At 44.7% G+C, this 26,420-nt stretch overlaps 2 protein-coding genes across 28 annotated transcripts in view; one reads left to right on the top strand and one right to left on the bottom strand.

Annotated features, from left to right (window-relative positions):
- Positions 1-1,456: 1,456 nt before the first annotated feature.
- LOC123394828 (translation initiation factor IF-2-like) lies at positions 1,457-3,093 on the bottom strand. Its single transcript, XM_045089516.1, has 2 exons — positions 2,315-3,093; positions 1,457-2,165 (listed from the first exon to the last, which is right to left on the bottom strand). Exons 1-2 carry the CDS (start codon positions 3,091-3,093, stop codon positions 1,457-1,459), a joined length of 1,488 nt encoding a protein of 495 aa, XP_044945451.1.
- NRCAM (neuronal cell adhesion molecule) overlaps positions 1,804-26,420 on the top strand; it is a 272,173-nt gene continuing 247,556 nt past the window's right edge. For 14 of the 27 annotated variants that reach the window (XM_004739506.2, XM_045089645.1, XM_004739507.2 and 11 more), the window contains exon 1: positions 1,805-2,007. The gene's annotated coding sequence lies outside the window, so the exon portion shown is untranslated. Of the gene's footprint in view, positions 2,008-26,420 lie in introns of all 27 variants that reach the window. The other 13 variants (XM_013060025.2, XM_013060058.2, XM_013060038.2 and 10 more) reach the window with 1 other exon arrangement.

The following is a 26,420-nucleotide window of genomic DNA, read 5'->3' on the forward strand; positions in this document are numbered from 1 at the left end:
ACTCGGGAAAGACTTCACAGAAGTAACAACTGAGCAAGTCTCCTAGGGATGAATGAGAGTTTGCCAGGTGAAGAAAAGATGGAGGAGTATTCTAGATAGGAGGAATCTTACATGCAGGGCCTTAGAGTTTTGGCAATTCTTCTCATTAGATGATGGAGATGTAAGTTAGGTCAGATCATGAAGGAGCACGCCAGGAGATCTGGAATTTAATTTATAGGCAACAGAGAGCCAGGCCAAACTTTGACATAAGGGTATCATAAAATAGAAGGAAATTTGGAGAATTCATTGAGAGGTGAGAAGTACTCAGATGGTGGGATAAAGACCAGGCTCTGAAGAGGGGGTGGGGCTGAGCAAAGACCCAGTGGCCAGAAGTGAGAATACTGTTTCAGGAACCGTGCTTTCAAGGATAAGAGGTCCTGTGGGGCTGAGCACATCCGGCAGCAGGAGGAGGAGAGGGTGGCAGAAGGGGAAAGAAAAGAAGGCTGCTCACCAGGGTGTGTGGTGCAGTGGGTTCAAGTGTCGAGTTCGAACTGAAGTTAGAGCCTTAAAGCCCCAGCAGAGGAGTGGGCAGGGACTGGAAGGATGCCCTGGTGCCTTTTAGTTCCAGAATCTGAGTGGGGGGGGGGGCTGGAGCCTGGGGGTGGGGAGCAGGGAGGAGGGGCTCCACCCATGTTTTCTTTCTCTCTCTCTTTCTTTTTTAAAAGATTTTTATTTATTTATTTGACAGAGAGAGACACAGAGGTAGAGGGAATGTGAGCAGGAGGAGTGGGAGAAAGAGAAGCAGGCCTGTGGTGGGGAGAGAGACCTGGGGCTGGATCCCAGGATCCTGGGATCATGACCTGAGCTGAAGACAGATGCTTAAGGACTGAGCTACCCATGCGCCCCACCAGCAGTGTTTTCTTGAATGGAACTAGAGAATGGAAGGAAACTCTGTTCTCCAGCAGTAATAGGTCAGGCAAGTTTGTGATACCTGGCATTTGAGAGGAAGCTCTCAGAGCTCAGGCCGCAGACTGGGGATTACTGAGGACCCTGAGCACCAAACTTAGGATCTTGTCACCACCTAGGATACAGTGTAGAGGGGCCTCCGGACACTGGACTATGAACCCGCAGTGTGTTTGCTAAAATACAACACATTTACAAAACCTTAATTCTCTTTTTACCTTACAAATACCCCTCCAAAATGCTCCCAAATCTGGAAATAAGCAAATCTGAAGTTCTCTGGGACCAGAAGACCCAATTTCTACCACGAATAGACAGCATCTACCTTACGACGAAGGTAACAGCTGCAAAGTAAACAAATACAGATAAAAAAATAAAAATAAAAATGACCCTTCCCCCCAAGCCCACCAATCTCACCCATCTAACTGGTGAGTTTCAAAGAAATTAAATGCTTTAAAAGAAGAAAGTAGAAAGGCCACAGACCTCGGACAGAAACCTAAGCCCTTGAGAGTCGCTTTTAAAAACCTGCTGTTTTCTGGAACGTCTTTTGTAGCCAAATCCCTGCCACCCTTGTCCCCGGAACGCTCCCGCCCTCCGCGCCCGCGACCCCGACAACCGCCGCGGAACACTCTCGCAGGGTGACGTGGGTCGGCGGCGGCGCGGAATCCCAGGTGAGGGGGCCACCCAGTCCCCGAGGCGCCGGCGGCCGGAGCCCATTCGCCGCCGCCGCCGCCGCCGCAGGGGCGGGAGTGGCTGGGCCAGTCGGAGAAGGGCGGGGGACGCCGGGGAGGAGTGCGGGGCGGGGGTAGGACGCGAAAGCTAGCTGCGAGGAGGAAGAGCTCGGCGCGGGGCGGGGGCGCAGGGGCGGGAGCGGCGGGGGCGCGCGCCGACGCGGGGCCAGCCCTGCTTCGCCCGGGTCGCGGACGGACGCGCGCCGCAGTCGGAGCCCCAGACGCGCGGCGCAGGGGACAGTGCGGGGCGGCGGGAGGCTACAGCTCTGTCGGGAACGGACGACGTCCGCGCTCCAGGGTTCCGGGGGCTCAGCAGCGGTGGGCGCGGCGGAAGAACGTGAGTAGCTCAGTGCGCGTCCGGCGGTGACACTCAGTCCTGCTCTGGGGCGACGGCTAGAGCGGAGGAGGGTGCGGGGGTCTGCTGTGTTGTCACTCGGACGTGGGTCCGGGGATCCGCAGAGCGCCCTCCCGGATGGCAGCCCCGCGCCACTCTCTCTGAAGCAGGGCGAACCTGGTCGCCAACTCCCTTCCTCCCCTCAGGCCTGGGACGCGCCCGCGGGCGCCAAGCTGGAGGAGGGGACCGGCGCCCGGGCGGGGGCACACTGAAACGCGGCAGCACTGGCCGGCGCGGGCGGGCCCTTCACCTCCTCCGGTCTATGGCCAACTTCTGCATCCGCGCCCGCGTTTTCCGGGAAGCCCTGCCTGGGGTCCCTGGGTGGTCTGGGCCACCCTGGGCCTGGCTGCTGGGGCCCGCGGGTTGCCGGGCAGGCACACGGAGGGCGCGAGGTGCCACGCCACGATGCGGGCAGGACGAGGAGCGCAGGTGCCGGGCCGGCGCGCACCGGCGAGTGCGCGTCCGGGTCCCCGCGGACACATCTGGGCGTGGGCTTTGTTCGGATGTGCTCACACCTGCGCCGATCGCGGGTACTCCGGGCCGAGGCGACCTCCACTCTCGTCGCCCCGGGGGAGAACTCGGGTAATCAGGGGGAACGGGAGAGACGGCGAAGGCAGCAAGGAGGGGGCTTTCCGGGGGTTTTGTTGGCCCTACAGGTGCGGATCCCCGGGGTCCCGGCGCCCCGCCCAGCCTCCGGAGGCTGGGACTTGCTGGGGCTGGCCCACTGGGGTTTGGGGCTGACCCAGAAGAGCCCCTTCCCAGTCCAGACTCCCAGGAGTGGGCTCTGGCAGCATCTTGGCCTGGGGATGCTGTGCTGAGCGGGGAGTGATGCCGGCTTTGGAGCATCCATCTCGCCGCGAGCGCCATCTGCGCCGTGCGCCGCCCCCGGATCCCTCCTGGCCGCGCGGGTGGGCGCCGCCGAGTGTTGGTCCTCGGCCGCTCGCCGGCTTGGCCATTCCCGACCCCCAACTCCCCGCGCGCAGAAGGGACCCGGGGTGCCGCGGTCCTGTGGAGCCAGGGACTCGTCATCACTCCGGAGCGGTGTACCCGGGGCAGCAAGCTCGACTGGAGGGTTCCTCGGGGCCGGGGGACTGGTGATTAGGCCGCTTCCCTTTGCTCCCGCTCGCCTCCCCTCTCTCCGGCTCCCGATCCTCGGTCGCATCCTCTGTCCCCTGCGCAGCTGCGGGCGCGCGGAGGGAGGGCGCTAAGCGGTGGAGTCTCTTTCACTCCCCTCTCTTCTGCTTTCCGCGTCGCTGTTTGTCCTAAGAGGAAAGCGTTCTTTTCCTTCTCGGTCCCGCATGGTTAACGCGCAGAGGTGCGGGTCTGAGGGGCTGGGCCCTTCCTCGCCCCAGGCTCTGGCGGGGAAGAGAGATGGAGGCGAGCGTCATGGGGCGGGAGGCTTGCGTTCTGCACCAGGAGCTCCCCCTGGGGCTGTCAGGAACGCTGTAGCTACGGAATACAGACCTACGGAGACTGGACTGTTTGGTTGCGACCGCTTAAGGCTAACCATGCCCTTGTTATTAAAATATTGTAATAATAGCTCAAGAGTAAAGGAGAGCTTCTGGAGGTGCTGAAATGGATTTAGAACCCTGGGTACTTTCCACGTTAATGGTAATGATAGTCAACATTTTTGAGTGCTTCAGGTGTACCAGGCAGTGTGCACAGCACACGTATCATCTTATTTAATTTCCACAGCATATTACCCTATTCTTAAAATTAGGAGGTGAGGTCTTGAAAGGTCAGGTAACTTTCCTGAGGCCACATAGCTAGGAAGTGGGGGAACAAGGGTTAGTTTTTGCCCCTACACTTTGCCATCAATGACTGTGAAAATTGGGCCTTTTGGAGGCTTATCACATTAGTTTAGGGCAAGCCTAAAACCACCAAGTGATCAGGGACATTATAAGCCCATTCACTTCCGACCCCAGCAGACTTTACAATAGCTGGCGGTATTGTAACTCAGCAAATTGTATTGTGGAATAGTCTTTTATTGCCCTGGTCATCCTCAAATTCCTTCACATGTTCTTTTATTCCTGTTAGCTTGTAAGTGTTAGTCCAGCCAGATGCAGTCATTGGACTGTTTTTAGTGACCAGACTCCCCTGTGGTTACAGAGCCTAAGAGGTTCCTGGTACATCACAATTCTTGAGAAAACTTTCTTTTCTTTCTTTCTTTTCTTTTTTTTTTTTTTTTTAAGGAAAGGCCAGCATTTCCATTTGGCAAGTGATTCTCATTGTCAGCACCCAGTCCCGAATCTCCTTTGTAGACTATTTTAAGTGCAGAAGATTTAGTCCTCAAATTGGATATTGAATTTGAATAGGACCCTACTATAAAATCTTAGGAAAGCATTCCCTATCCTGACTATATGACCGTGAGGTGCATTTACAAAGATTCTCCATACTAACTAATAAAACACGAGTTTGAACTAAAATAAAACCTATTCCTGGGATGGCTTTTAGAATGATTATAATTGACCAAATGCCAAAGTGAATTCACTGTGCCTTCTTAATCCTTCTGACTCATGGTCTTCCTTCAACCTGCTTTATACTTCATTACGGGAAAGTTGCAAAACATTTCACATCATCCAGGAATTTGAGAGCTGTAAGAGAACACTGTGTCTAAATGTTTCAGTTTCAAATTGAGTACAGTGGGGCTCGGAGAGATCACCCAGCCACCTAATGCAGGGTACTGAGGCAGGCCAGTATCCCGACGTGACATCTTTTTGTTATTGCAGCAGTGACAGTAAATGAAAAGCAAGTCATCTTTAGCAGTGGCACTTCCTGTGAGGCTGATGTGACAGTGCTAAGGATAGCCAGGTATAAGTGCTTCAGAATCATGAGAGGGGACTGAGAATGTGTATGCCTGGGCTACAGAAAACTTGAGAATCATTTTGGGGTGCCCGGGCACCTGGGTAGCTTTGTCAGGTGAACATCAGATTCTTGGTTTCTGCTCAGGTCATGATCTAGGGTCCTGAAATCAGGCTCTGTGGCTCAGGGTGGAGTCGGCTTGAGATGCTCTCCCACCTGCCCCTCCCCAGCTTGCTCTCTCTCTCCCTCTCTCTCTCCAAAAAGAATCGTTTCAAATAATGTTCTCATGTAGGTGGAGTTTTCCTTGTGTATTTAGAATTCCTTTGTGTAAATAGAATATGCAGATATCATATTGTATATATACAAAGGAGTTATTTAATGGAACCCCGCAGGAAGCTTTTCTAGTAAAGAGATTCATTCATTCATAAATATGTGCTCTGTGCGTGGCCTGCTGTCCTAGGTACCAGGAACTAGGAACCAGAGTTCCAGCCTTCAGGAAGAGTAATTCTAACTTTCTCATCTAGGGCTGCATACTTCTGCACACAGACTCTTTTTTCCCATATCATAAATGTACAGCTTGATGAACTTGTTCAAACCCAACACACCCATGTCACTGGTGCTCCAGTGAAGGAACAGAACATTATGAATGGCCGAGAAAGCCCCCTTGTGGCTCCTACCAGTCATAACCCTCTCTCTTGAGGGTCCGCCCTGAGACACCCATGCTTTATTTCCTGAGATTCTTGCCGGGAAATCAGAAGGATTTTGTTTTAGTCAGCTTGGGCTTCCATAACAAAATTCTGTAGACTGGGTAGCTTAATGAAGAGAAACGTGCTTTCTTCAAGTTCTGGAGTCTCTAGTTCTGAGATCAGGATGTCAGCGGGGTCAGGTCCGGTGAGGGCTGTCTTCCTGGCTTCCACATGCCCGTCTTGTCTCTGTGCGCTCATACATGCTTTCCCCGCTGGGTATGGACAGAGATCCTCTCTCTTCCTCTTCTTATAAGGCCACCGATCCCATTAGATTAGGACCCCACCCTTATTACCTCATTGAACCTTAATTACCACCTCCCTAAAGCCTCATCTCCAAATACAGTGCTATTAGGAGGTAGGTCTTGACGTATGAATTTCAGGCTCACAGTTCAATCCATACCAGTCCTGACTTGCTGCCCCTTTTGGCAGCCTTCAGAGTCTCTCCCCCATTTCCAAAGAATGGTTTCTGTCTGAGAAGTATGGTAACTGAAAACAACTTTAACTGGAATATAGAGCCCCCATAGAATTCTTCTCTAGGAAGGTTTATGTGTTCTCATCCAAAGACTGCTTTAGGTCAGCTTTCAGCTGCTGAGGTGATTGGTGAAGAGGAAGTGATTTGAAAATGATTAAAAATCACTAAATGCATTTAGATGTATTTTTCCCTTGTATGTTTCATGCTGTCCCATGTGAAGGAGCCTGGTACCTTTCTGTGCGGTGAGGACAGAGGACAGCTAGGGATGTTAGGGCCAAGAATCCAGTGGCTTATGGTTATTTAACCCTTCGTCCACCCAGGGAAATTAGAGACCACTTGAGCTTTAAAGAGTCTTTCTTGTCATCAGGGCTGATGTTTCTATGTCTAGGAAAATGTGCCAAAATGAACTGCTGAATATTTATTTTTCCCCTCAAAATGGGAAGGATGGGGCCCTATGAGGAAAGTCTTGGAATGGTTCTGCCTCCAGTTGTAGCAACTATACATTGTTCAATATCATTGAACAATGGGGAAGCAAATGTTTTTGCTTGGGGAAGCAAATGTCATAGCTATAGAAATGTGAGTTTTGGGGGGCGCCTGGGTGGCTCAGTCAGTTAAGCATCTGACTTTGGTTCAAGTTAAGATCTCAGGGTCCCAAGATCAAGCCCCGCGTTGGACTCCCTGCTTTGTAGGGAGCCTGCTTCTCCCTCTCCCTCTGCTCCTCCCCACCTCCTGCTTGTACTCTGTGTCTCTCTCTCCAAATAAATAAATAAATAAATCTTTTTAAAAAAGCAAATGTGATGTTTTTGCTAAGTTACATTTTTATTGTGATAATATACATATCATAAAATGTATTGTTCTAACCATTTTTACCTATGTAGTTTAGTGGCATTAAATACTTCTAAATGTACTGTAACCAGTCACCACTGTCCATCTCCAGAACTTTCGTCATCTTCCCAAACTGAAACTCTATACCCATTAAACAATAATTCCCTAATCCTTCTCCTCCCAACCCCTGGCAACGATCATTCTCTTTTCTTCTCTATGAAGCTGACCACACGAAGTGCCTCATATGAGTGGAATCACACAGTATCTGTCCTTTTTGTGACTGGGTTATTTCACTTAGCATAATGTTTTCAAGGCTTATCCATGTATCAGAATTGCCTTCCTTTTTAAAGCTGAATAATATTCTATTTATGTAATACCACTTTTTTTTTTTTAATTCATTCATCTGTTGGGCTGTTTCCAGTTTCTGGTTACTGTGAATAATGCTGTTATGAACATGGGCCTACAAATACCTTTTCAAGGGGCGCCTGGGTGGCTCACTGGGTTAAGCCGCTGCCTTCGGCTCAGGTCATGATCTCAGAGTCCTGGGATCAAGTCCCACATCGGGCTCTCTGCTCAGCAGGGAGCCTGCTTCCCTTTCTCTCTCTCTGCCAGCCTCTCTACCTACCTGTGATCTCTCTCTGTCAAATAAATAAATAAAATCTTTAAAATTAAAAAAAAAAGAAAACCTTTTCAAGTCATTGCTTTCAACTCTTTAGGGTATATACCCAGAAGTGGGATTTCTGGGTCGTAAGGTAATTGTCATAATATTTTTTAAAAGATTTTATTTATTTATTTGACAGGCAGAGATCACAAGTAGGCAGAGAGGCAAGCAGAGACATAGAGGAGAAAGCAGGCTCCCCGCCAAGCAGAGAACCCGATGAGGGGCTCGACCCCAGGACCCTGGGATCATGACCTGAGCTGAAGGCAGAGGCTTCAACCCACTGAGCCACCCAGGTGCCCTGATTGTCATAATTTTCTGAGACACCCCCATTCTGTTTTCCATAGCAGATGTACCATTTTACGTTCCCGAGTGCCCAGAGTTCCAATTTCTCCACATCTTCACCAACACTGATTTTCTTGACAATAGCCATCCTAATGGGTGTAAAGAGTGATAGCCGTTACCCTTTAAATTTCTAAATTAATATACTATGTATTATGAACAAGTAATTCACAAAATTTTCCAACTTATTTGTTTTATTTCTATTGTCAGGAGATACATGGTTTTTAACAGGGAATCATTGACCCCATACTTTGTGCAAATCATGATATAATTGCTACCGAGTATGTGTCATAGTCCAGGAGAAGCCAGCCCTGGTGACAGACATTCCTGTTAGTTTTTTTCAATGTCAAAATAGAGTATCTATGTCTATAGTGTGGTTGGGTGAAGTGATGTTGCTCTGAGGATAGATTAAATCTTTGTATGATTTTATTTTACTGAAAAAAATAATCTTAGCCTTGGAACCCAGCTCAGGAGCAGACTTGCCTCAGATCTGGAAAGAGCTAGAAGTATCCTATTTAGGGATGTGCTGGAGTTACAATCTATGTCTGTACCGGGCATTTCTCCCCACCATTGAATCTTCAAAGATGACAGTACAAACCCTCACTACCCAATTATAATTGCTTAGCTGAGCTAATAAAAAAGATGTGGTGTCAATTTAATTGACCTATTTTACTGGCCTGCAGGATTAGAATTTCAAATTAGAAAAAGGTAGTTTTTAGAAGTCTGGGGGAGGGTTTCCCTCATGTGACTAAAAAAACTAGTGACTGTAAGAAATGACAGTGGTAAAGGGGACGAGTCTGCAAATACCAGTGCTCAATCTCGGCATGTACTGTCCAAATGGCTTATAAGGTTTAAAAGCAGGAATGACAAGTAAATCTTGTGCTGTGTGGTCTCTGATTTGCTTGCCTATTGCTGCATATTAAAGCACTGTTTAACTCACACCAGAATGAAAATAGTAGTTGTTATCAGACTGAAAGGATCCTTTCTAAAATTCTTTTTTTTATTGACCTGTAATCGGCATATGGTCTATTATTAGTTTCATGAGTACAACATAGTGCTTTGGCATTTGTAGACATCTGAAAATCTTACTAAATGGTTCTAGGGCTGGAAAGGATAATCTAAATGTATATTCATATGTATATTTTAATTTTATGATATGCATGGTCTAATGGTTCAAAACCCACTGTAGCCAGAAAAACATATTCCCAAGGCAATCTGAGGGAATCCTGTAGGAGGTCTTCCACTGTGTAATATGCAATGAATTCAATTTATCTTTCTCAAGTGGGCTGAGAGCATTCAAAAAATTTGGTATATGTATTCAGTATGTAGTGATCTTTTCTCCAAATTTCAACTTTAAAGCAATTTCATGCCACTTTCTGATGACCTTGACATTTGAGTGGCATGATTTACAGCACACATTTTTGACCAACACTCCAAACTCACGTGAAACCATTAGCAGATTCTCTCCAAGGGAAGGGGAAAGGAAAAAGTCCTAGTTGCCAGTTCGTCATGCCTTAAGGTAAAAAATGGGTGGTGGAAAGAGTTTCATCCCAGAGTTTTTGTGGCCTCAGAGGAAGGATGGCTTGTAAGCGAGTGCTGCTGCCTTCCAAAGCCTGTGCGGCCTTTCAGTCCCTCACCTCAATAGAGAGCTAAAAGGACAAAAGTGAACAAAGGAGGCCTGTTTTGCCTGCCCCACTTGCTGGGCTGTTGTCTTGGCCCTTTTCAGTGAAGGGAGGGGGAGCTGGGTCAAAGTTGAAGAACAGTGAAAAGGAATTCAAGCTTCATGTCGAAATTTGAATTATAGCTTTAGTTTGAGTGCCGAGTAGATGAGTTTGAATTGAAATTTTTGAAGCTGTGGAAGCTTCAGTGACAGATGGTGTTGGAACAACGTACATAGGGCTGGATGGCGCATCCAAAAAGTGGAGTGCCTGAGCGGGGCGCTCGGTAAACATCTAGTTAACGGACAAAAGTTTGAAGACTGTAGGAAGTGCAGTTGGATGCTGTACGCTGCATTGAGACACTGGACTGTCTGAATTCAGGGGAGGCCCCTGCGTCTGGCATACACTCAGATGCACTTGTCCCCCTCTAATTGCATTGCAAATACTCTCCTCACCGTTGTGCTGCGGTCCCCACTGGTATCTACTGGAATAAATACAGAAATGCCCAGGCAAAATCTCATTACAGTGTTTTGATATCGACTACAGATTGTTTGGATATCGGACAGGGTAAGTCTGTCCTAAGTATTGACTAGCCGGGGTTTTCCCCCACCCCCGTATGAGTCGATTCCTGAAACATGATTGCGGCGTTTGCTTCTAGTGAGGAGTCCATCACTGTTATATTTGCCACTGAAGTTTTTAATGGGGCACATATTCCCCCCATTCAGTTTCGTAGGCAGCATCCGATTTAAAACATTTCAGGAAGAGGAGTTGGCTATGTGTAGAACCAGAATAATAAAATAGCTACTGGGAGGTCACGGTTACTGAGATGTAAGTGAAATACAAAATACTTTGGGGTAATTTGAAACGCTTCCTGGTGTTCCATGAAGCCATAATTAGTAAAATTTTGCTTTGGCATGTTTGACTGTTTAAATAACTTGAAGACATGGCTTTTTGTTCTGATGTTGGTAGCATGATGGCCAAAAGCCATTTTTTATAGACATGTAATGCCTTCAAATATTTCTGCTTTTAGAGAAATGACATTGACATGGCAACAATAAAATAAATAGTAGCTACTCGGAGATAATTAATATAACATAAACAAAAGCAAATTTACTTCAGAATTGTGTGTCTTAATTTATGTCACATGTTGTCTTTGACATAAATTATGATACATAACTTCATATGTCGCACAGATTTTTAAGGTAACTTGCCTTTTAATAGTTGGAATAGGGTTTTTCAAACTCCATGGCCATATGTTTCTAGTAACAGTTACCTCGATGCCAAATTAGAGTGAAAGGTAAAATATATCAAGGGTTGATTGCTGTCCTAGGACCGTGAGGGGACCCATTAAGCAGCAGGGAGCGAGTGAGGTCACGCAGATTCATTTGTTGGAACCAGGGTTGAAAGAGCAGAGATCAGGAAGGCGAGGGATTCAGACGGCAAGGAGGCTCAGGTGGGTAATGAGAATTGTGACATCCTGGAGAAGTGTTCTGTGGCACAAGGGGCAAGAGCGATTGTAAATAATGAGGTGAGAGTAAGGAACACCCCCGTACAAGTAATAACTTAAAATCTGAAAGAAAGAGAAAGGGACGAGGAGAAAAATGTTTGTGGTAACTTCTTGGCCAATGGAGAGTAGTCTCCATGTCATAGCCTCCAATACGAAATACTTTAAAGAGATTTTTCTCATGGTACTTCAGGTCATTGGAGTCACTTGATATCATGAAATAGAAATAACTTATAAATTGCTCTGCAAAGAATGAAATATGATAATACACATACACTGAAAACAAATGCAATGCACCAAGAAGAACTTCCTAAGAGTTAAAGCTAATAGTATTCTGGCATCTCAGTAAAATTCTTAGATCATCTTATCACTCTGGCAAATTTGTCCCTTTAGATACAGATGGCGCCAACATGAGAAGACAAGGTATATAAAAATGGGAACTTGCCAGACACATTTGGGATGATCAAGCATGTTAAACAGGATTCTTCCCTTCGCGCATGGTCTCTGTAATGAGTGAGCTCCTACAAGGTAGCAGAGTTCGATTCGGGAACAGCTTTTCAGGGATATCAGCGTAGACAGATTGTTCTGTTGAAAGAGCATTGTGTCATTGACACTAAGTGAAACCCAATCAAATAAAGCTAAATAAAAATCCTAAAGAGGTGGACAGGTGGTAAATGAGGAGGAGTATTTCAATTGTATGAAAATACTTGCTATTTGCTCCAGGTAACAACGAGGGGCAGAGTTTCTCATGATAAGGAAAGCAGATAATGAAATAGTCATCCAGGTAGGAATGGCATTTTTGGCCTTGCTCACAATAGAATCCTGCCAGCTTTCCCCAGGCTTCTAACCGTGGAAATCCGTACTCATTCTCTTCCATTAGAAGCCTGAGCTGCACTTCTGCTTGTGCGTGGTACGTATGTGAGCCCATATTTGATGAATGAGCGCATGCAAGAATGAAGGACCCAGGACATGAATACTGCAAAACGTCGAGCGGATCTTTTGTTGGAAAAAATTGGGGAATTTTGTCCTCAGCCTGATTTGAAGTTACAGACAAAGTCTAGACCATGGGAAATCAAACATTTATACTTTCAGACCCGGATTCTGTATGATTGTCATTTGCTTCCTGGTTCTAAACTAGGCACTCGAGCAGGCAGGTGAAATCACGCTGTCAAGAAGGGTACCATTTTTCAAATTGCTGCCGTGGAGCCCTGAATGCCATCTCCATGACCCCAAAGAGTTGCTCTGTAATTTTCTACCTTTGCTCGCGGCAGATGATTCCAGATTTGCACAGGCCTTTCCTTTTGCTTCAGGGTCTGAAGCCGGTGCTTGTCACTTCCCTCGGTAGGTCTCCGGTGGCTGCACACTGATGGAGTCAAGCACTTTCTCAGATTGCTTTCCCCCCTTCTGAATGTGAAGGAAGCAGGAGCGAGGCACCCAGGACTGAAGGGCTGGTGTGAGACCGGCCGGCGGCAGCCTGGGACAACATCCACTTTCCTCTCCTTGCTGGTTGCCCTTGAATGTTCCCAGATGTGAATGGAATGACAGCGTGGCATTTCCCAACCAGTTAGTGGGTTCTGAAGTGGTTGGCATCAAGGCGGTGGTGCCAGGTGTGAGAGACACGTAGAGAAAAATTGTGTGTGAAATGTGTAAGCAACCAAAATCTGAGAGCTTCCTGGCTGCTCAGCGCAGGTGAGGAGCCCGTTTACAGTCTGGCTGCTTCAGTACTTTTCTCCCTTTAGAAAATCAAGATAAGCCAGAGTTTTGTTTTTGTTTGTTTGTTTGTTTTATCATCAATGCTACCTCACAAGAGGGTGTTACTATGAAAAATCAAGATATAAATGAAAGTACTGAAGGGTGTGTGGGTGGCTCAGTGGGTTAAGCATCTGCCTTCATCTCAGGCCATGATCTCAGGGTCCTGGATCGAGTCCCTCGTCCGGCTCCCTGCTCAGCGGGGAGCCTGCTTCTGCCTCTCCCACTGCATGCTGCTCCCCTTGCTTGTGCTCCCTTTCTATCAAATAAATAAATACAATCTTAAAAAAAAAAATGAAAGTACTGAGAGAAGGATGGCATCAGTCTATTTCTTTAGAGAGAATGCAGCCACACTGTTTTCACCATAATATTCTCTCCAACTGGCTTCAGAGATCTGTAGGTATCATACATCCCTAGCAGTAATGATGTCTGCTTGCTTTTGAAGGAATGAGGGGGTCTCACACTGCAATCTGTGAGGCCAATACCCTTTTTAATGCTGCACTGTGAGACTGTTTTCAAAAACCCCAAGCTACATTCTTAACCTTCACCAAATGGTGTATATGCAAAAGTCAGATTGAACCAATGTGATAAAAAAAAAAAAGGATGTAAATTTAGTCTTAATACTTTTTTCCAGTTGTAGTCAATATCATCCGTAGTCTTTTGAGATCTAATTGTGTTTTATTCCAAGCCATAGCCTATTCACAATTTCAAAAGGACAGTCGGCAATCCTTTGTGTCAGCCATGACTAACTAGCAGCCTCCCAAACCAATAAAGCATGAAACTGTTTTAATATATTAAATTCATCCAGCTCACACACGGCATATGCTTAGAGGTTTGATACAGAGAAACGCGTGCAACGAGGCTTGGGAGCAGGTCGGTGTGTGCATCATAGTCCGTATTTATTCTGTTCCTTTGTACCTCAGGGGACAGAGAGGTACTCTCAGCCACTATGGAAATCAGAATGGAAGTTGCTGAAAAATTAAAAATAGAACTGCCATATGATCAAGCAGCCCCCTCTTTTCGGTCACAAAGATGTCATTTCGAGCAGTGCGGCGGCAGTTTTAAACAGGATACCCTTCTGGATTCAGTGACTTCACCTGCCTGCCCAAGTGCCTCATTTAAAACCAGGAAGCAGATGACAACCGTGCAGAATCCAGGCACGAAATTATGAAAACAGGATCTCAGATCTCTGAGATCTGCCCTTGTGTTCACTGCAGCATTAGTCACAGCAGCCAGGATGTGGAAACAACCCATGTGTCCATTGGCAGATGAATGGATAAAGAAGATGTGGTCTACCTATGTACCACGGAATATTATTCAGCCCTGAAAAAGAAGGAAATCTTGCCATTTGTGACCACATGGGTGAACCTGGAGGGCATCATACTCAGTGAAATAAACCAGAGAGAGAAAGACAAATACTGCAGAGCATCGCTTATAATGTGGAACCTAAAATAAAGTTGGGCTTGTAGAAACAGAGAGTAGAGAGGTGGTTGCCAAGGGCTGGAGGAAATAGGGAAAGCTTGGTACAAATTTGTAGCTGTACGGTAAATAATGTCTGAAATGTGATGTATATGGTTGGTGACTATTGTTGATAATACTGTATTATATAATTAAAATTCATTAAGACAGTAGAATGTAAATGTTCATCCTTCCACAGTGTGTATGTATGTCAAATTGCTGCACATGTATTTAAATATCTTATACTTTTATTTGCCAATTATATCTCAATAAAGCTAAAAAATAGTCGTTATCTTTTAAAAATTTATTGATTTATTTTATTTTTATTTTTTAAAAAGATTTATTTATTTATTTATTTGAGAGGGAGAGAATCTCAAGCAGACTCCCTGCTGAGTGCAGAGCCCATCTCAGGGCTTGAACTCTCAGCCCTGAGATCATGACCTGAGTCAAAACCAAGAACTGGATGCTTACCTGACTGAGCCACGTGGGTGCCCCAGTAGTAGTAGTTATCTTTGAGTTGGGTATGGACACAGAGCTTTAGAAATGGGGATGTGTCATGGGTTGAATTGTGTCTCTATTCAGCTATTGAAGTCCTAATCCCCAGTGCTTCTGAATACAACCTTATTTGGGGCTTTCCAGTTAAAATGAGGTGGTTAGGGGCACGTGGGTGGCATAGTCATTAGGTGTCTGCCTTCAGCTCAGGTTGTGATTCCAGGGTGCTGGGATCAAGCCCCACATTGGGTTCCCTGGCCATCAGGAAGCCTGCTTCTCCCTCTCCCACTCCCCTTGCTCATGTTCCTGCTCTCGCTCTCTATCTCTCTGTCAAATAAATAAACAAAATCTTAAAAAATTTTTTTGTTTTTTAAATGAGGTGGTTAGAGTGGCCATCATTGAGTATGGCTTGTGTCTTTATAGAAAGAGGAAGGCTGGAGACGGGCCCAGTGGGCAACCTTCTGGAGAGGAAGGTGGAGATCTTTAAGCCAAGAAACACCCGAGATGGCCAGTGAACCACCAGGGGAGAGGCATGGAACAGGTGCTCCCTCATAGCCCTGGACAGGAGCTAACCCTGCTGATACCTTGATTTTGGACTTCCAGCCCCCCAGACTGTGAGACAACACATCTCTCTTGTTTCAGCTGCCTCATCTGTGGTCCATTTTTATGACAGCCATAGAAAACCAATACAGAACGCAATAATAAGGTCTTGTTTCTAAGCCTGTCTCTTATAAAAAAAGAAAGGGTGAGCATAGAGCTTCCCACCACATCTCTATGTTTTTATGTCTGTGTCTATGGGTATATATACAGATATAGATATATGTATATCTGTATGTATATGTATATGTGTGTGTATATATACACACACATGCAGATATAGATATAGCTGTATATCTATCAGTGTCTACTCTGTGGACCAAAGGTGTATGTGTATATAAATCATTTAGAAAGTCTCTATACCTTGAATTAAAGCCCAGAAATACTGAGAGTTCTAGGAAGAGTATTTGTTTTATTAACTGGGCACATGTATGAAGTTGATCATTTACTCAGTTGATTACTCTTTTTGGTTGTAGTCCAGCGGACTCCAACTTTGCCGTCCTCACACAGAACTAGCCGTGCCCATCCTGGGAGAAACAATGAGCTTTAGATCCATTTTATTATTTGGAACAGTGAGCCTAGATTTTATTACATTCAACTCACATTTAAAAATTTCCAACTGTGGGGTGCCTGGGTGGCTCAGTGGGTTAAGCCTTTGCCTTTGGCTCAGGTCATGATCCTCAGGTCCCGAGATCGAGTCCCGCATTGGGCTCTCTGCTCAGCAGGGAGCCTGCTTCTCTCCTCTCTCTCTGCCTGCCTCTCTGCCTACTTGTGATCTCTCTCTCTCTGTGAAATAAATAAATAAAATCTTAAAAAAAAATTTTTCAACTGCGGACAAGCAGAATACATACGTCTTTTGGGAAAGCCGTCACTGCCACAGAAAATGGAAAGGGGCTTTCCTCAGGTCATTGTCGAAGCCTAATTTCAGCTCCCCCTCCCCCCGCCCCTCCTCCCGTCTCCTCCACACAGTCAGGACTGGGGCCAGTGATGAATATGCATGTGTCACACACCTGTGACCAAGAGAGCCTCCATCAAGAAACAGCGGAGTATCAGTTACTGGAAATGGATGACTCGTGGCAGCTGCTGTGTGTGACCCAGCGGGCTCCCTGCCCTGCGGTGACAGCTGCTCCCCACAGCCCACCCTCACACTGCCTCAGCCACCTCCGTCCAAGAAAGGGGCCGAGCCTCCTGACCCTGAGCCCTTACTTCCTGGGCAGGCTGTGGCTGAGGTGCTAAGAGAAAGAGGTCTCTCCAAATTTTGGGAAATGAGGTCACAGTGACCTTACAGGCTTTTCTTTTAATAAATAATAATTCACATCATTTATTGGTTGGTTAACTATATGGAGCCCCTTTATGAATTATCTCATTTGATCTTCACAACAACCCTTTATGTCAGAGGCTAGCACATTTTTATTTTTTTAAAGGGCCAGGGAATAAATAATTTAGGCTTTGCAGGTTACTTCATCACTCCCCAGACAGTCATAGACAATATATAAATGAATGACCATTTCCATGTTTTCATAGAGCTTTCTTTACAAAATAGGTAGTGTCCAGATTTGGTCTGGGATCATATTTGCCAACCCTTACTTTATGTTATTATACCCATTTTATAGGTAAGGAAATGGAGGCTTAAGTAAGGGGTCAAAATAGCACCACTGTTAAATTGCACAACTGGGATTCTAACCCAAGACCCTGTCCCTTGGTCTTAAGCACTGTGAGCTACTATGTTGTCCTGCCATGAGAAATGACAAGGAATAGAATTTTAGTTTCCATGTGCTGTGAGTTATAGATTATGACCAAAAAAACTTCTTCTTCTTCTTCTTCTTCTTCTTTTTTTTAAGATTCTATTTATTCATTTGACAGAGAGAGATCACAAGTAGGCAGGGAGGCAGGCAGAGAGAGAGAGTGTGGAGGAAGCAGGCTTCCCACCGAGCAGAGAGCCTGATGTGGGACTTGACCGCAGGACCCTGAGATCACGACCTGAGCCAAAGACAGAGACTAAACCCACTGAGCCACACAGGTGCCCAAAAAACTTCTAAGAGAGACTTTTGTTTCCCTTAGAAATGATGGCTGGGAAGATCATCAGTCCAGTCCTGAAGATGCTGTTTAATTAAAGCAAGATAGTTTAATCTACAGCACATTCAAGCAATGGGACCACATCCTTGAATAATTGAATGAAGCTTTTAAAATTCTCCAAGGGACCTGATGCTATGCCCATTCTCCTCAATAGGATTTCAGAAGTAAAAGTACTCTAATTTAAAAAATATTTATAAATTATTATTATTTTTTAAAGTTGCAGACCCATTGATGGCCTATGTGTTGTATAGTAAGATAGCTGGCATAATCCCAGGAAAGATTTTTATTTTCACAAAAACAAATTTGTTTTGTTTTTGTCAAACAGAAGAGTTTCTTCCACATTTACTTTTTAAAAAAGATTTATTTATTTATTTGAGAGAGAGGGCATGCATGTGTACATGCGTGTGTGAGTGAGGAAGAGGGGCAGAGAGAGAGAATTTTCAAGCAGACTCCCTCCCCGCTGAGCACCAAGCCCAACGTGGGGCTCGATGTCATGACTCATGAGATCATGACCTGAGCTACAATCAAGAGTTGGCTGCTCAACTGACTGAGCCACCCAGGCGCCCGTAGTTTCTTCCACATTTAATATAAAATCTTTGAATGAGAGTTCTAAGCAGTTCTTATTTTCCAGGACGGACATCTCCTTTTGTGTTTTATTTCCATGGTAACAGTTAAGTCTCTACTTGAGAACAACAAACCTGCAAGATAACCATCTGGTTGACATTGTTGGGCATCCCCTTAGGGAATGTGCAAAGCATCATGGCGTGGAGACAGCACCAGAAGTAGAATTACACAGGCTTGCTGTGTTTTGTGTACAGCAAGTTCTTCTGTAAAGGCTGAAGGTTCTCAGAATAGACCAAAGTTAGGAAACATTTAGTTTTAGGCAACAGCTCAGCGCACACAAAATACCACGAGCAGCCAAACTTCAAAGACGTTCCCAGGACGCCATAAAGAGATCCAGAACTCACAGTTCCTGACCTCTGGGTGAATGAAATTTTAGGAAGTAGGCAGTTGGCAAAATGGGGGCTTCATGTGACTAAACATTGTTGCTTGTACTTTGTTTGAGGGAAAATCAAAATGGAGCCACTCCCTAGTGGGGAAATCAGAGAGTGGAAACTCCTGTGGGGAGGTAACCCTACTCTCCCTTTGGAAATCTGCAGTCTTTGAATTTAAGTGAGCCTCTATTCATTACTAACAAAGCTGACAGAGGAATAAAATCCAACTAGGGAAAAGCTGACTGTGTGTTTGTGTGACGTGGTTACTGTGAGTTAATTGGTGTAGCAAATTACAAAGGGCATGGTCAACAACTTGGGAAAAAAACCTTTTCTGTTGACTCGTTTCCTGGAAAAGATAGGCTTAGTTCATTTACTTTAAAAAATATAACCCAAGTAAGAAATGGAATCATGGTACTACTGCTAACTTTTTGTTTTCCATGAAATTTATTTTTACATCTATATCAAGGTATAATTTTAATATTGCAAAGTCTACCCATGGTAATTATATAATTCAGTGATTAAAAAAAATAAATTTATAAATTGTCAGTTGTAGGAAGCAGATATCTAAGCTTGCCTCTAAGATTCTTTCTCCTGGATGCATACCCTGTGTAATACCCTCCCTAAATGTGAGTGGGACCTGTGAATATGATGGAATGGTACCCCCATAATCAGGTTACATTATATGGCAAAGGTGAAGGGATTTTGTAGTTAAGGTCCCAAGCCACTCAATTATGAATTAATGGAAGGGGAGATTATGCTGGCTGGCCTGACATAGTCAGGCACAAGCCATTAAAAAGGGATAATTATAAGAAAGACACACTCCCACTGTCCTTGAAGAAGCTTCCATCCATCTTGTGAATTACTTATGGGAAAAGGGAGCGGTAGTCCTTCAACCACAAGGAACTGCAGGAGTTTGGAAAGGACCCCAAGCTCCAGATGAGAAAGCAGCCTGACCAGCACTTTGATAAACTTAGTTTCAGCCATACTCAGACTTCTGACCTGTGAGAAACTGTGAGATAATTAATATTTGTTGGTTTAAGCCTCTAAGCTTGTGGTAATTTGTTGTGTAGCAGAGGAAGCCAATACAGAAACTGTTATCACAGTCGTTTTGAACATTTTCATCATTCCCCCCAAATTTCCTTTGGGGCCTTTTATAGTCAGGCTTCTACTCCAAGGCAACCACTAATCTGCTTTCTTTCTCAATAAATTTGCTTCTCCTGGACATTTCATGTCAATGGAATCATACAATAGGGATCTTTTGTGTCTGGCTTCTTTCATTTAGTATATTTACTTTTCATTTAATGTATTTCATTTCATTTCATTAATCTAATAGTTCCTATTAATATATTTCATTTAACATATTTAGTATATTTTTAACAAAAATTATGTGAATAACTTATGTAATAAATAATAATGAATAATTTATTAATAAACAAATAAATAATTCATGTAAATAATTTTTTTTTATTTATATGAGAAAGCATGAGAGGAGGAGCAGAGGGAGAGAGACAAGCAGTTGACTCTGTCCTGTGGCACGATGCAGGGCTCAATTTCAGATCCCAAGATCACAACCCGAGCTGAAACCAAGAGTCAGCTGCCCAACTGACTGAGCCACCTGGGTGCCCCTAGTGTAATGTTTTTGATGTTTGTCTGCATGGTAGCATGCTTTGGTGGTATTTCATTGTATGGAGATACCTCTTGTGTTTATGTATTCCACAGTGGTGGATATTTGGATCATTTCCAATTTAGGATGGTGACAAACAATGCTTCTGTGAATGTTAGCATGGAAGTCTTTGTATGTATGTTTTTATTTCTTTTGAGTACACACTTATGCACGGAATTGCTGAGCTGCATGGTGTATTTGTGTTTAACTTTTTAAGATACTGCTGAGTTCTTTTTTAGAATGGCTGATCATTTTACTTTCTCATCAGCAATGGATGAGGGTTCCCGTCTTTTCATAATCATCCCTGTCTTTTATTATGGCCATTCTAGAGGGTGTGTAGAGGTATTTTTTTGTGGTTCTACTTGCATTTCCCTAATGATTATTAGTATTGAACATCTTCTCGTGCTTATTAGCTATTGCTATGTCTTTGATGAAATATCTAAGCGTTTTGCTAATTTTTTTAGTCGAGTCATTTATCTTCTTATTGGTTTGTTAAAAAGAGTTTTCAGAAAATACGTATTTGAGAGAGACAGAGGGGTGTCTTTTCAGTTTTTTAACGATGTCCTTTGAAGCACAAAAGTTTTTAATTTTGACGAAGTCCGATGAATTTGCTTTCTTGTTTGTTGTTTGTGCCCTTGGTGTCGTATCTAAGAATTCACTTCCTAATCTAAGGTCACAAAGATTTATTACTGTGCTTTCTTTGATGAGTTTTAGTGTTACAGCTTTTCCATTTAGCTTTATGATCCATTGTGAGTTAATGTTTGTGCATTGTATAACATATGGATCTAACGTCTTTATTCTGTTTTGTTTGCATATAGGCATCCAGTTGTCTTAGCTTCAATTGTTGAATGAATAAGTTGGCAAGTTTTTTTTTTAAGATTTTATTTATTTATTTGACAGACAGAGATCACAAGTAGGCAGAGAGGCAGGCAGAGAGAGGTGGGGGGTGGAGAAACAGGCTCCCTGCCGAGCAGAGAGCCCAATGTGGGGCTCAATCCCAGTACCGTGAGATCACGACCTGAACCGAAGGCAGAGGCTTTAACCCACTGAGCTACCCAGGCGCCCCAGTTGGCAAACTTTTGACTATTATTTTATCATATGCTTTTTTTCTGCCTCTTTTTTCCTCCTCTCCTCTCATTTTGGGACATGTCATCGTACTTAAGTTGCTTTGCTCGATGTTGTCCCACTAGTCTCTGAGACTCCACTTATACTTTTTTTCATCCTTCTTTCGTTCTTCAGATTGAATCATTTATATTGAGCTCGTTTAAAGTTCACTCGTTCTCTTCTGCTTTCTCAAATTTGCTATGAATGCCACTAGAGAAATTTTCACTTCAGATATTGAACTTTTCAAATCCCAAATCTCCCATTTGATTCTTCTTTTCCAGTCATTTCATTGAGGTTCTCTATTAGTTGATTAACTGTCTTCATGTTTTCCTTTAATTTTTCATATACGGTTTTCTTTAGTTTTTGAACATATTTATAATATGCTTTGAATTATTTGTGTGCTAAGTTCAACTGAAGGACCACTCGGTGATATTTTCCACCCCATGTATGGATCATAATTTCTTTTTATTTTTTTTTGTTGCATATGTTTTTGTTGAATGCTGACATTTTAGATACGTAGTAGCAGCTGTAGATTCTGCCTGTTTCCTTATGAGGGATCTGTAATTGTTATTTATTTGTTCAATAACTTATTGGTACTACATTTGTGAAATGTATCCCCTGCAATGTGCAACTGGTCATGTCTCCACCAAGTTTTTTTTTTTTTAAGTTTTTTTTATTTATTCATTTGAGAGAGAGAGAGAGAACATGAGCAGGGGCAACAGTCAGTGGGAGAGGGAGAAGTAGATTCCTCACTGAGCAAGAGCCCAATGTGAGGCTTGATCCCAGGATCTCAGGATCATGACTTGAGCTAAACACAGATGCTTAACTGAATGAACCACCCAGGTGCCCGGGTTTTGTTTTACTTAAATTTAGCCTGGTTTCTTGGGGTTTGCTCATGTGTCTGCATAGCTTAGAAGTCAGCCAATGATTGATCAAAAGTTATACTTAAACACCTCCAGTGAGTAAGAAGTTGCTGCTGATGGATTTAAATATGCCTGGGGAATGCATTCAAACTTCATACCACTTTTAAGTCTTCTGCCAGCTTTTACATTCTGCTGGATGCTTGCAAGCTGCACTGGCCATGGCTGTGTGGGTGGTTTGGGCCGCTCTAGCCTCTGCTATGCATTTGCACAACTCTTATCAACCCAGTAAATGTGAAGAGCTTTTTCTAGCTCCCCTATGTCTGTTTCACCATCCAGGCCAGAATGGATCTGTGGGTGTAGGCTCTCACTCAAGTTCCTACACATTTTGACATCCACGCAGGCCCCCAGAGATGAAGAGCAACATTCTCTTCTGAGAATGACAGAAGAGTGACAGCTAGTCCTGTCACATTCTTAGCTTCTTTCCCCACAGAGAGAAGAGTCATTGGTCACCTCTAGCACTGCCATGGAAGTCCCGACCCCAAGATACAGGAGAGATGTGCAGTGAACTGCCACTCTGGGGATAAGAACTAAGGCCCAGAGAGGGGCTGGCCCGAGCTGCCAGAGCAGTGAGGTGGCAGAGCCAGTCATCTGGCTTCAGGTCAGCCTCAGTGCCGGCACAGTATTTTAACAGTATTTAACAGCAGGTCCAAATACTGGTGATAGGTATGCAGAATGATGACTTCAAGCCTCTGGAAGGTCTTTCCTCTCCAACAAAGAGCACATTCAAGGCTGGGTGCCTGTTTTTTCAGGAAAGTGGACTAATGAATTTGAGAAGGATTTTCAACAAAGGTTGGGACTGTCCAGTTCCCTGGATAGTCTAATTTAGGGAGAATTATAGTTGTCTCTGATACACTGACTAGACAGTCCATAAATGCGATTGAGTGAGGTTGCTCAGATGCTAATGCAATAAAACCTCCCAGAAGCTGATGTGGATTAGAACAGCAGGTCAAAGATCAAGTGCCAACATAAAACTACACATCCGTCCTCCCCCAAATTACAGCATCGAATTTACCAGTCATCCCGTGTCCTGAGCAGCCTCTTGTATGCCTAAAGCCTAGGAAGTGGCATGTCTGGACTACCAGTGTAGAGCCTAGGAAAACCCTGGGTGGGCTTTAAGACTCTTAGGATCAGGCAGCCAGCATGAGGTGAGCAGGCCTGTGGTTAGTGGACTCCGATATGCTTCTCACTGAGTCTGGCTGCTCTGTAAGGGATGGCAAAGTCATAGGCCAACTGGATAGCCACTTTGCTTCTCAGACTTTACCCTGAATCACCTGGGGATCTTATGGAAATCCTTCTGATTTCATCGGGTCTAGTGTGGGACCTAAGATTCTGCATTTCTAATAAGCTCCCAGATGCCAATAACGATGTAGATGCCCAGGCCACGATTTGGATAGCAAGGATCTCCACCCGGCTAGTGCCAGAGAGCCTAGAATTCCCTGTCTAAGAGCTGTAAGTCTAAGACCTGTATGGGTCTCCAAGGACTGACCGCTGCAGGCAGGCATATCCTTAGACCCAGGCGTAGCTGGGAGGTAGCGATGTGTGTGTGTTTGAGTGTGGCACAGTGGGGTGGGCTTGGAAGACAAAGCTTGGATCTTCATCCTGGAATTCTATATGGAGGAGTATACAGCCCTTCGTGGTGCAGGGCTCAGATGGGGTGGGAAGGAAAGGGAGCCCTCCATTTCCTCAGGAAAGATTTGGTTCAAATTCTTTTGTCATTCTTTTTCTTTTTATTATTTTCTCTCTGGACCTAAACACAAAATGAGCAGATTCCTTTTTTTTCATGCCACTATTGCAGTCTGAGAGAGCCCTTTTATCTTCTCTTCATTGTGCACATTAAATACTTGAAGTATGCCAACAAATTTGCAACAGGTTTTTCATTCAGGTGTCTTGATAACTTCGAGAATCTTCTCTTTTTCCAAGTAGCTGGTACAAAGATACGTCATATGCTCACTGTTCAATGGAAATTGACAGTCTTGTTGTTTCAGCTTTTTGAACAAGAAGAAGCATATCACTTGGCATTACTTAAAGGATTCTAATGTTATCCCTGAAGATTTGATGGAAACAGCCAGTAAATGCCATTAGTTGCACTTTAATCCACATCAAGAGGATCAATACCATTAATCTTTTCTTCATTCCTTACTTTTAAGACTTTTTAATTTTTTTACACTTTTAGGTTTACAATAAAACTGAGAGAAAAGTACAGAGATTCCCCAGATACGCCCAACCTCACATGCATATAACCTGTCCCACTACCCAGAGTGGTACATTTATTGATGAACCCACTTGGACATATCCATAGTTCGTTTACCTTAGGGTTCGCTCTGACTATTGTTCATTCTGTGGGTTTGGCTAAATGTGTAATGGCATTTGTACCAATCATTGTAATATACAGAGTATTTTCACTGCCCTAAAAATCCCCTGTGCTCTCCCTATGCCCTGGCAATCACGGATCTTTCTACTGTCTCCATAGTTTTGTCTTTTCCAGAATGTCATGTAGTTGGAATCACAGAGTTTATGGTTTCTTCAGATTGGTTCCTGTCACTTAGTAATACATTTAAGTCTCCTCCATGTCTTCTGATGGTTGAAGCTCTTTCTTTTGAGGGCTGAATAGTATTCCATTGTCTGGATGGACCATAGTTTATTTATCTGTCACCTACTGAAGGACATCTGGGTTGCTTTCCGAGGTTTGCAAATTATGAATCAAACTGCTGGATTGCTGGATTGTATGGTAAGAGTGTGTTTCTTATTCTTTTCCAAAGCTTGTGGAAAAGCTGACAGGACACACAGGACGAAGGCTAGTGGTTGAGATGGTGAACGTTCTGTAAAGACAGAACATGCAAAACAATGTTCCAGACAACTCTGGCAGCCGAGGCCAGTGGTTGCCACTAGCATTCTGGATACCTTTCCGAGCAGGTCCTCCTCGTGTCTGTCTCCTACTCTCCCTGGCTCAGCATCTGCCCAGACTTACAGCTGGTGGCTAATTCCCGAAATGCCAGGTTAGAGCTTTGCCAGGTGCGGAAAGCAACTCGACTCACTGAAGCTAAGTTCCTTTGGCTGCCCCCTTGATTTGGTTCCTGTGGCCCTGAAAAGATCCTTTTCAAACTAACATTTGGCATGTTACCTTGTCCAGATTTGGGTTATACATTTTGTAAAAATGCTGTGAATTTGATGCTACTCTTGTACACTGTTCTTCTGACAGGGATTATGAATCGTGGCCAAAACTAAAGACAGTAGGCAATTGTGGAGGCGTTGCCTCAGCCTTTGGCCACAGTGCCGTGCCGGGTCTGAATTTGCCCAATGCTGTGTGTGTGTGTAACAAAGGGGGTGCTTATGTTGGCAGCCTGATCGGACCCTGTGGCAGTGGAAGTAGCCCAAGCTGGTGGAAAGAGCACTGGGCGAAGAGTCAGGAGGCTTTGGCTGGCGTTCAGTCTGCCATGAATAATAACAGGACCTTGGGCAAGTCAAGCATTTTCCCCATTGATGGAAACAAGGCTACCCTCTCTTCTCAGGATTATGACTGAGATAAAATGAGATAATAAGTCAAAGTGCCTTGAAAAAGTGAAAAACACTGGCAAATATTTGCACTGCTTGTCTGTTCATTTAGCAAACACATATGCGCTGGGCCCACATTATCCCCAGGAGTACACTAGGAGACCCGGAGATGACCAGCAAGTGGGACCTCATGGGTTCTCAGCGTGGTGGAGGGGTGAGCCTGTGAGGCCATCCTTAGGGTGCAGCATGCTTGGGTATGAGAGCTTCAGTGACTCTGAAATGCTGTTGGAGAGCAGAAGGGGTCCCGGCTCACTCTGCCTAGGGTTGTTGTCGAATTCATTGCAGAGAGAACGGATCCTGATTGGGCTCTTGCCAGAAGTTCACCCGACCGGAAAGGGCTGAGGGTATTCCAGGCATGAGGACCAGCATGTTCAAAGGCACAGAGGTATGAGGGTGCATAGCAAAATCATCAGATTAAAATTGACCCAACAGATATTCACTGAGTACCTGTATGCCTCTAGGCACTGCCAGGAGCTGGGGAAACAACAGTGAATACAATGGCCTCAGTCCTTACATGCTTTTGAATTTGTTTGTTCATTGTATTAGTTTCTTTTGGCTGCTTTCACAGATGAACACAACTAGGGGGCTTCAAGCAACACGAAAGTATTATCTTACAGTTCTGAAGATCAGAAGTCCTAAAATCAGGGCATCCGCGGGGCTGCCTCCTTCTGGAGGCTTTAGAAGAGAATCATTTTCCTGTCTTCCCCCCCAAGTAGAGGCTGCCTACATTCCTTGGCTCG

The sequence above is a fragment of the Mustela putorius genome, unplaced genomic scaffold, assembly GCF_011764305.1.
Source record: "Mustela putorius furo isolate JIRA1106 unplaced genomic scaffold, ASM1176430v1.1 tig00003845_pilon_pilon_pilon, whole genome shotgun sequence".
NCBI classification, from domain to species: domain Eukaryota; kingdom Metazoa; phylum Chordata; class Mammalia; order Carnivora; family Mustelidae; genus Mustela; species Mustela putorius.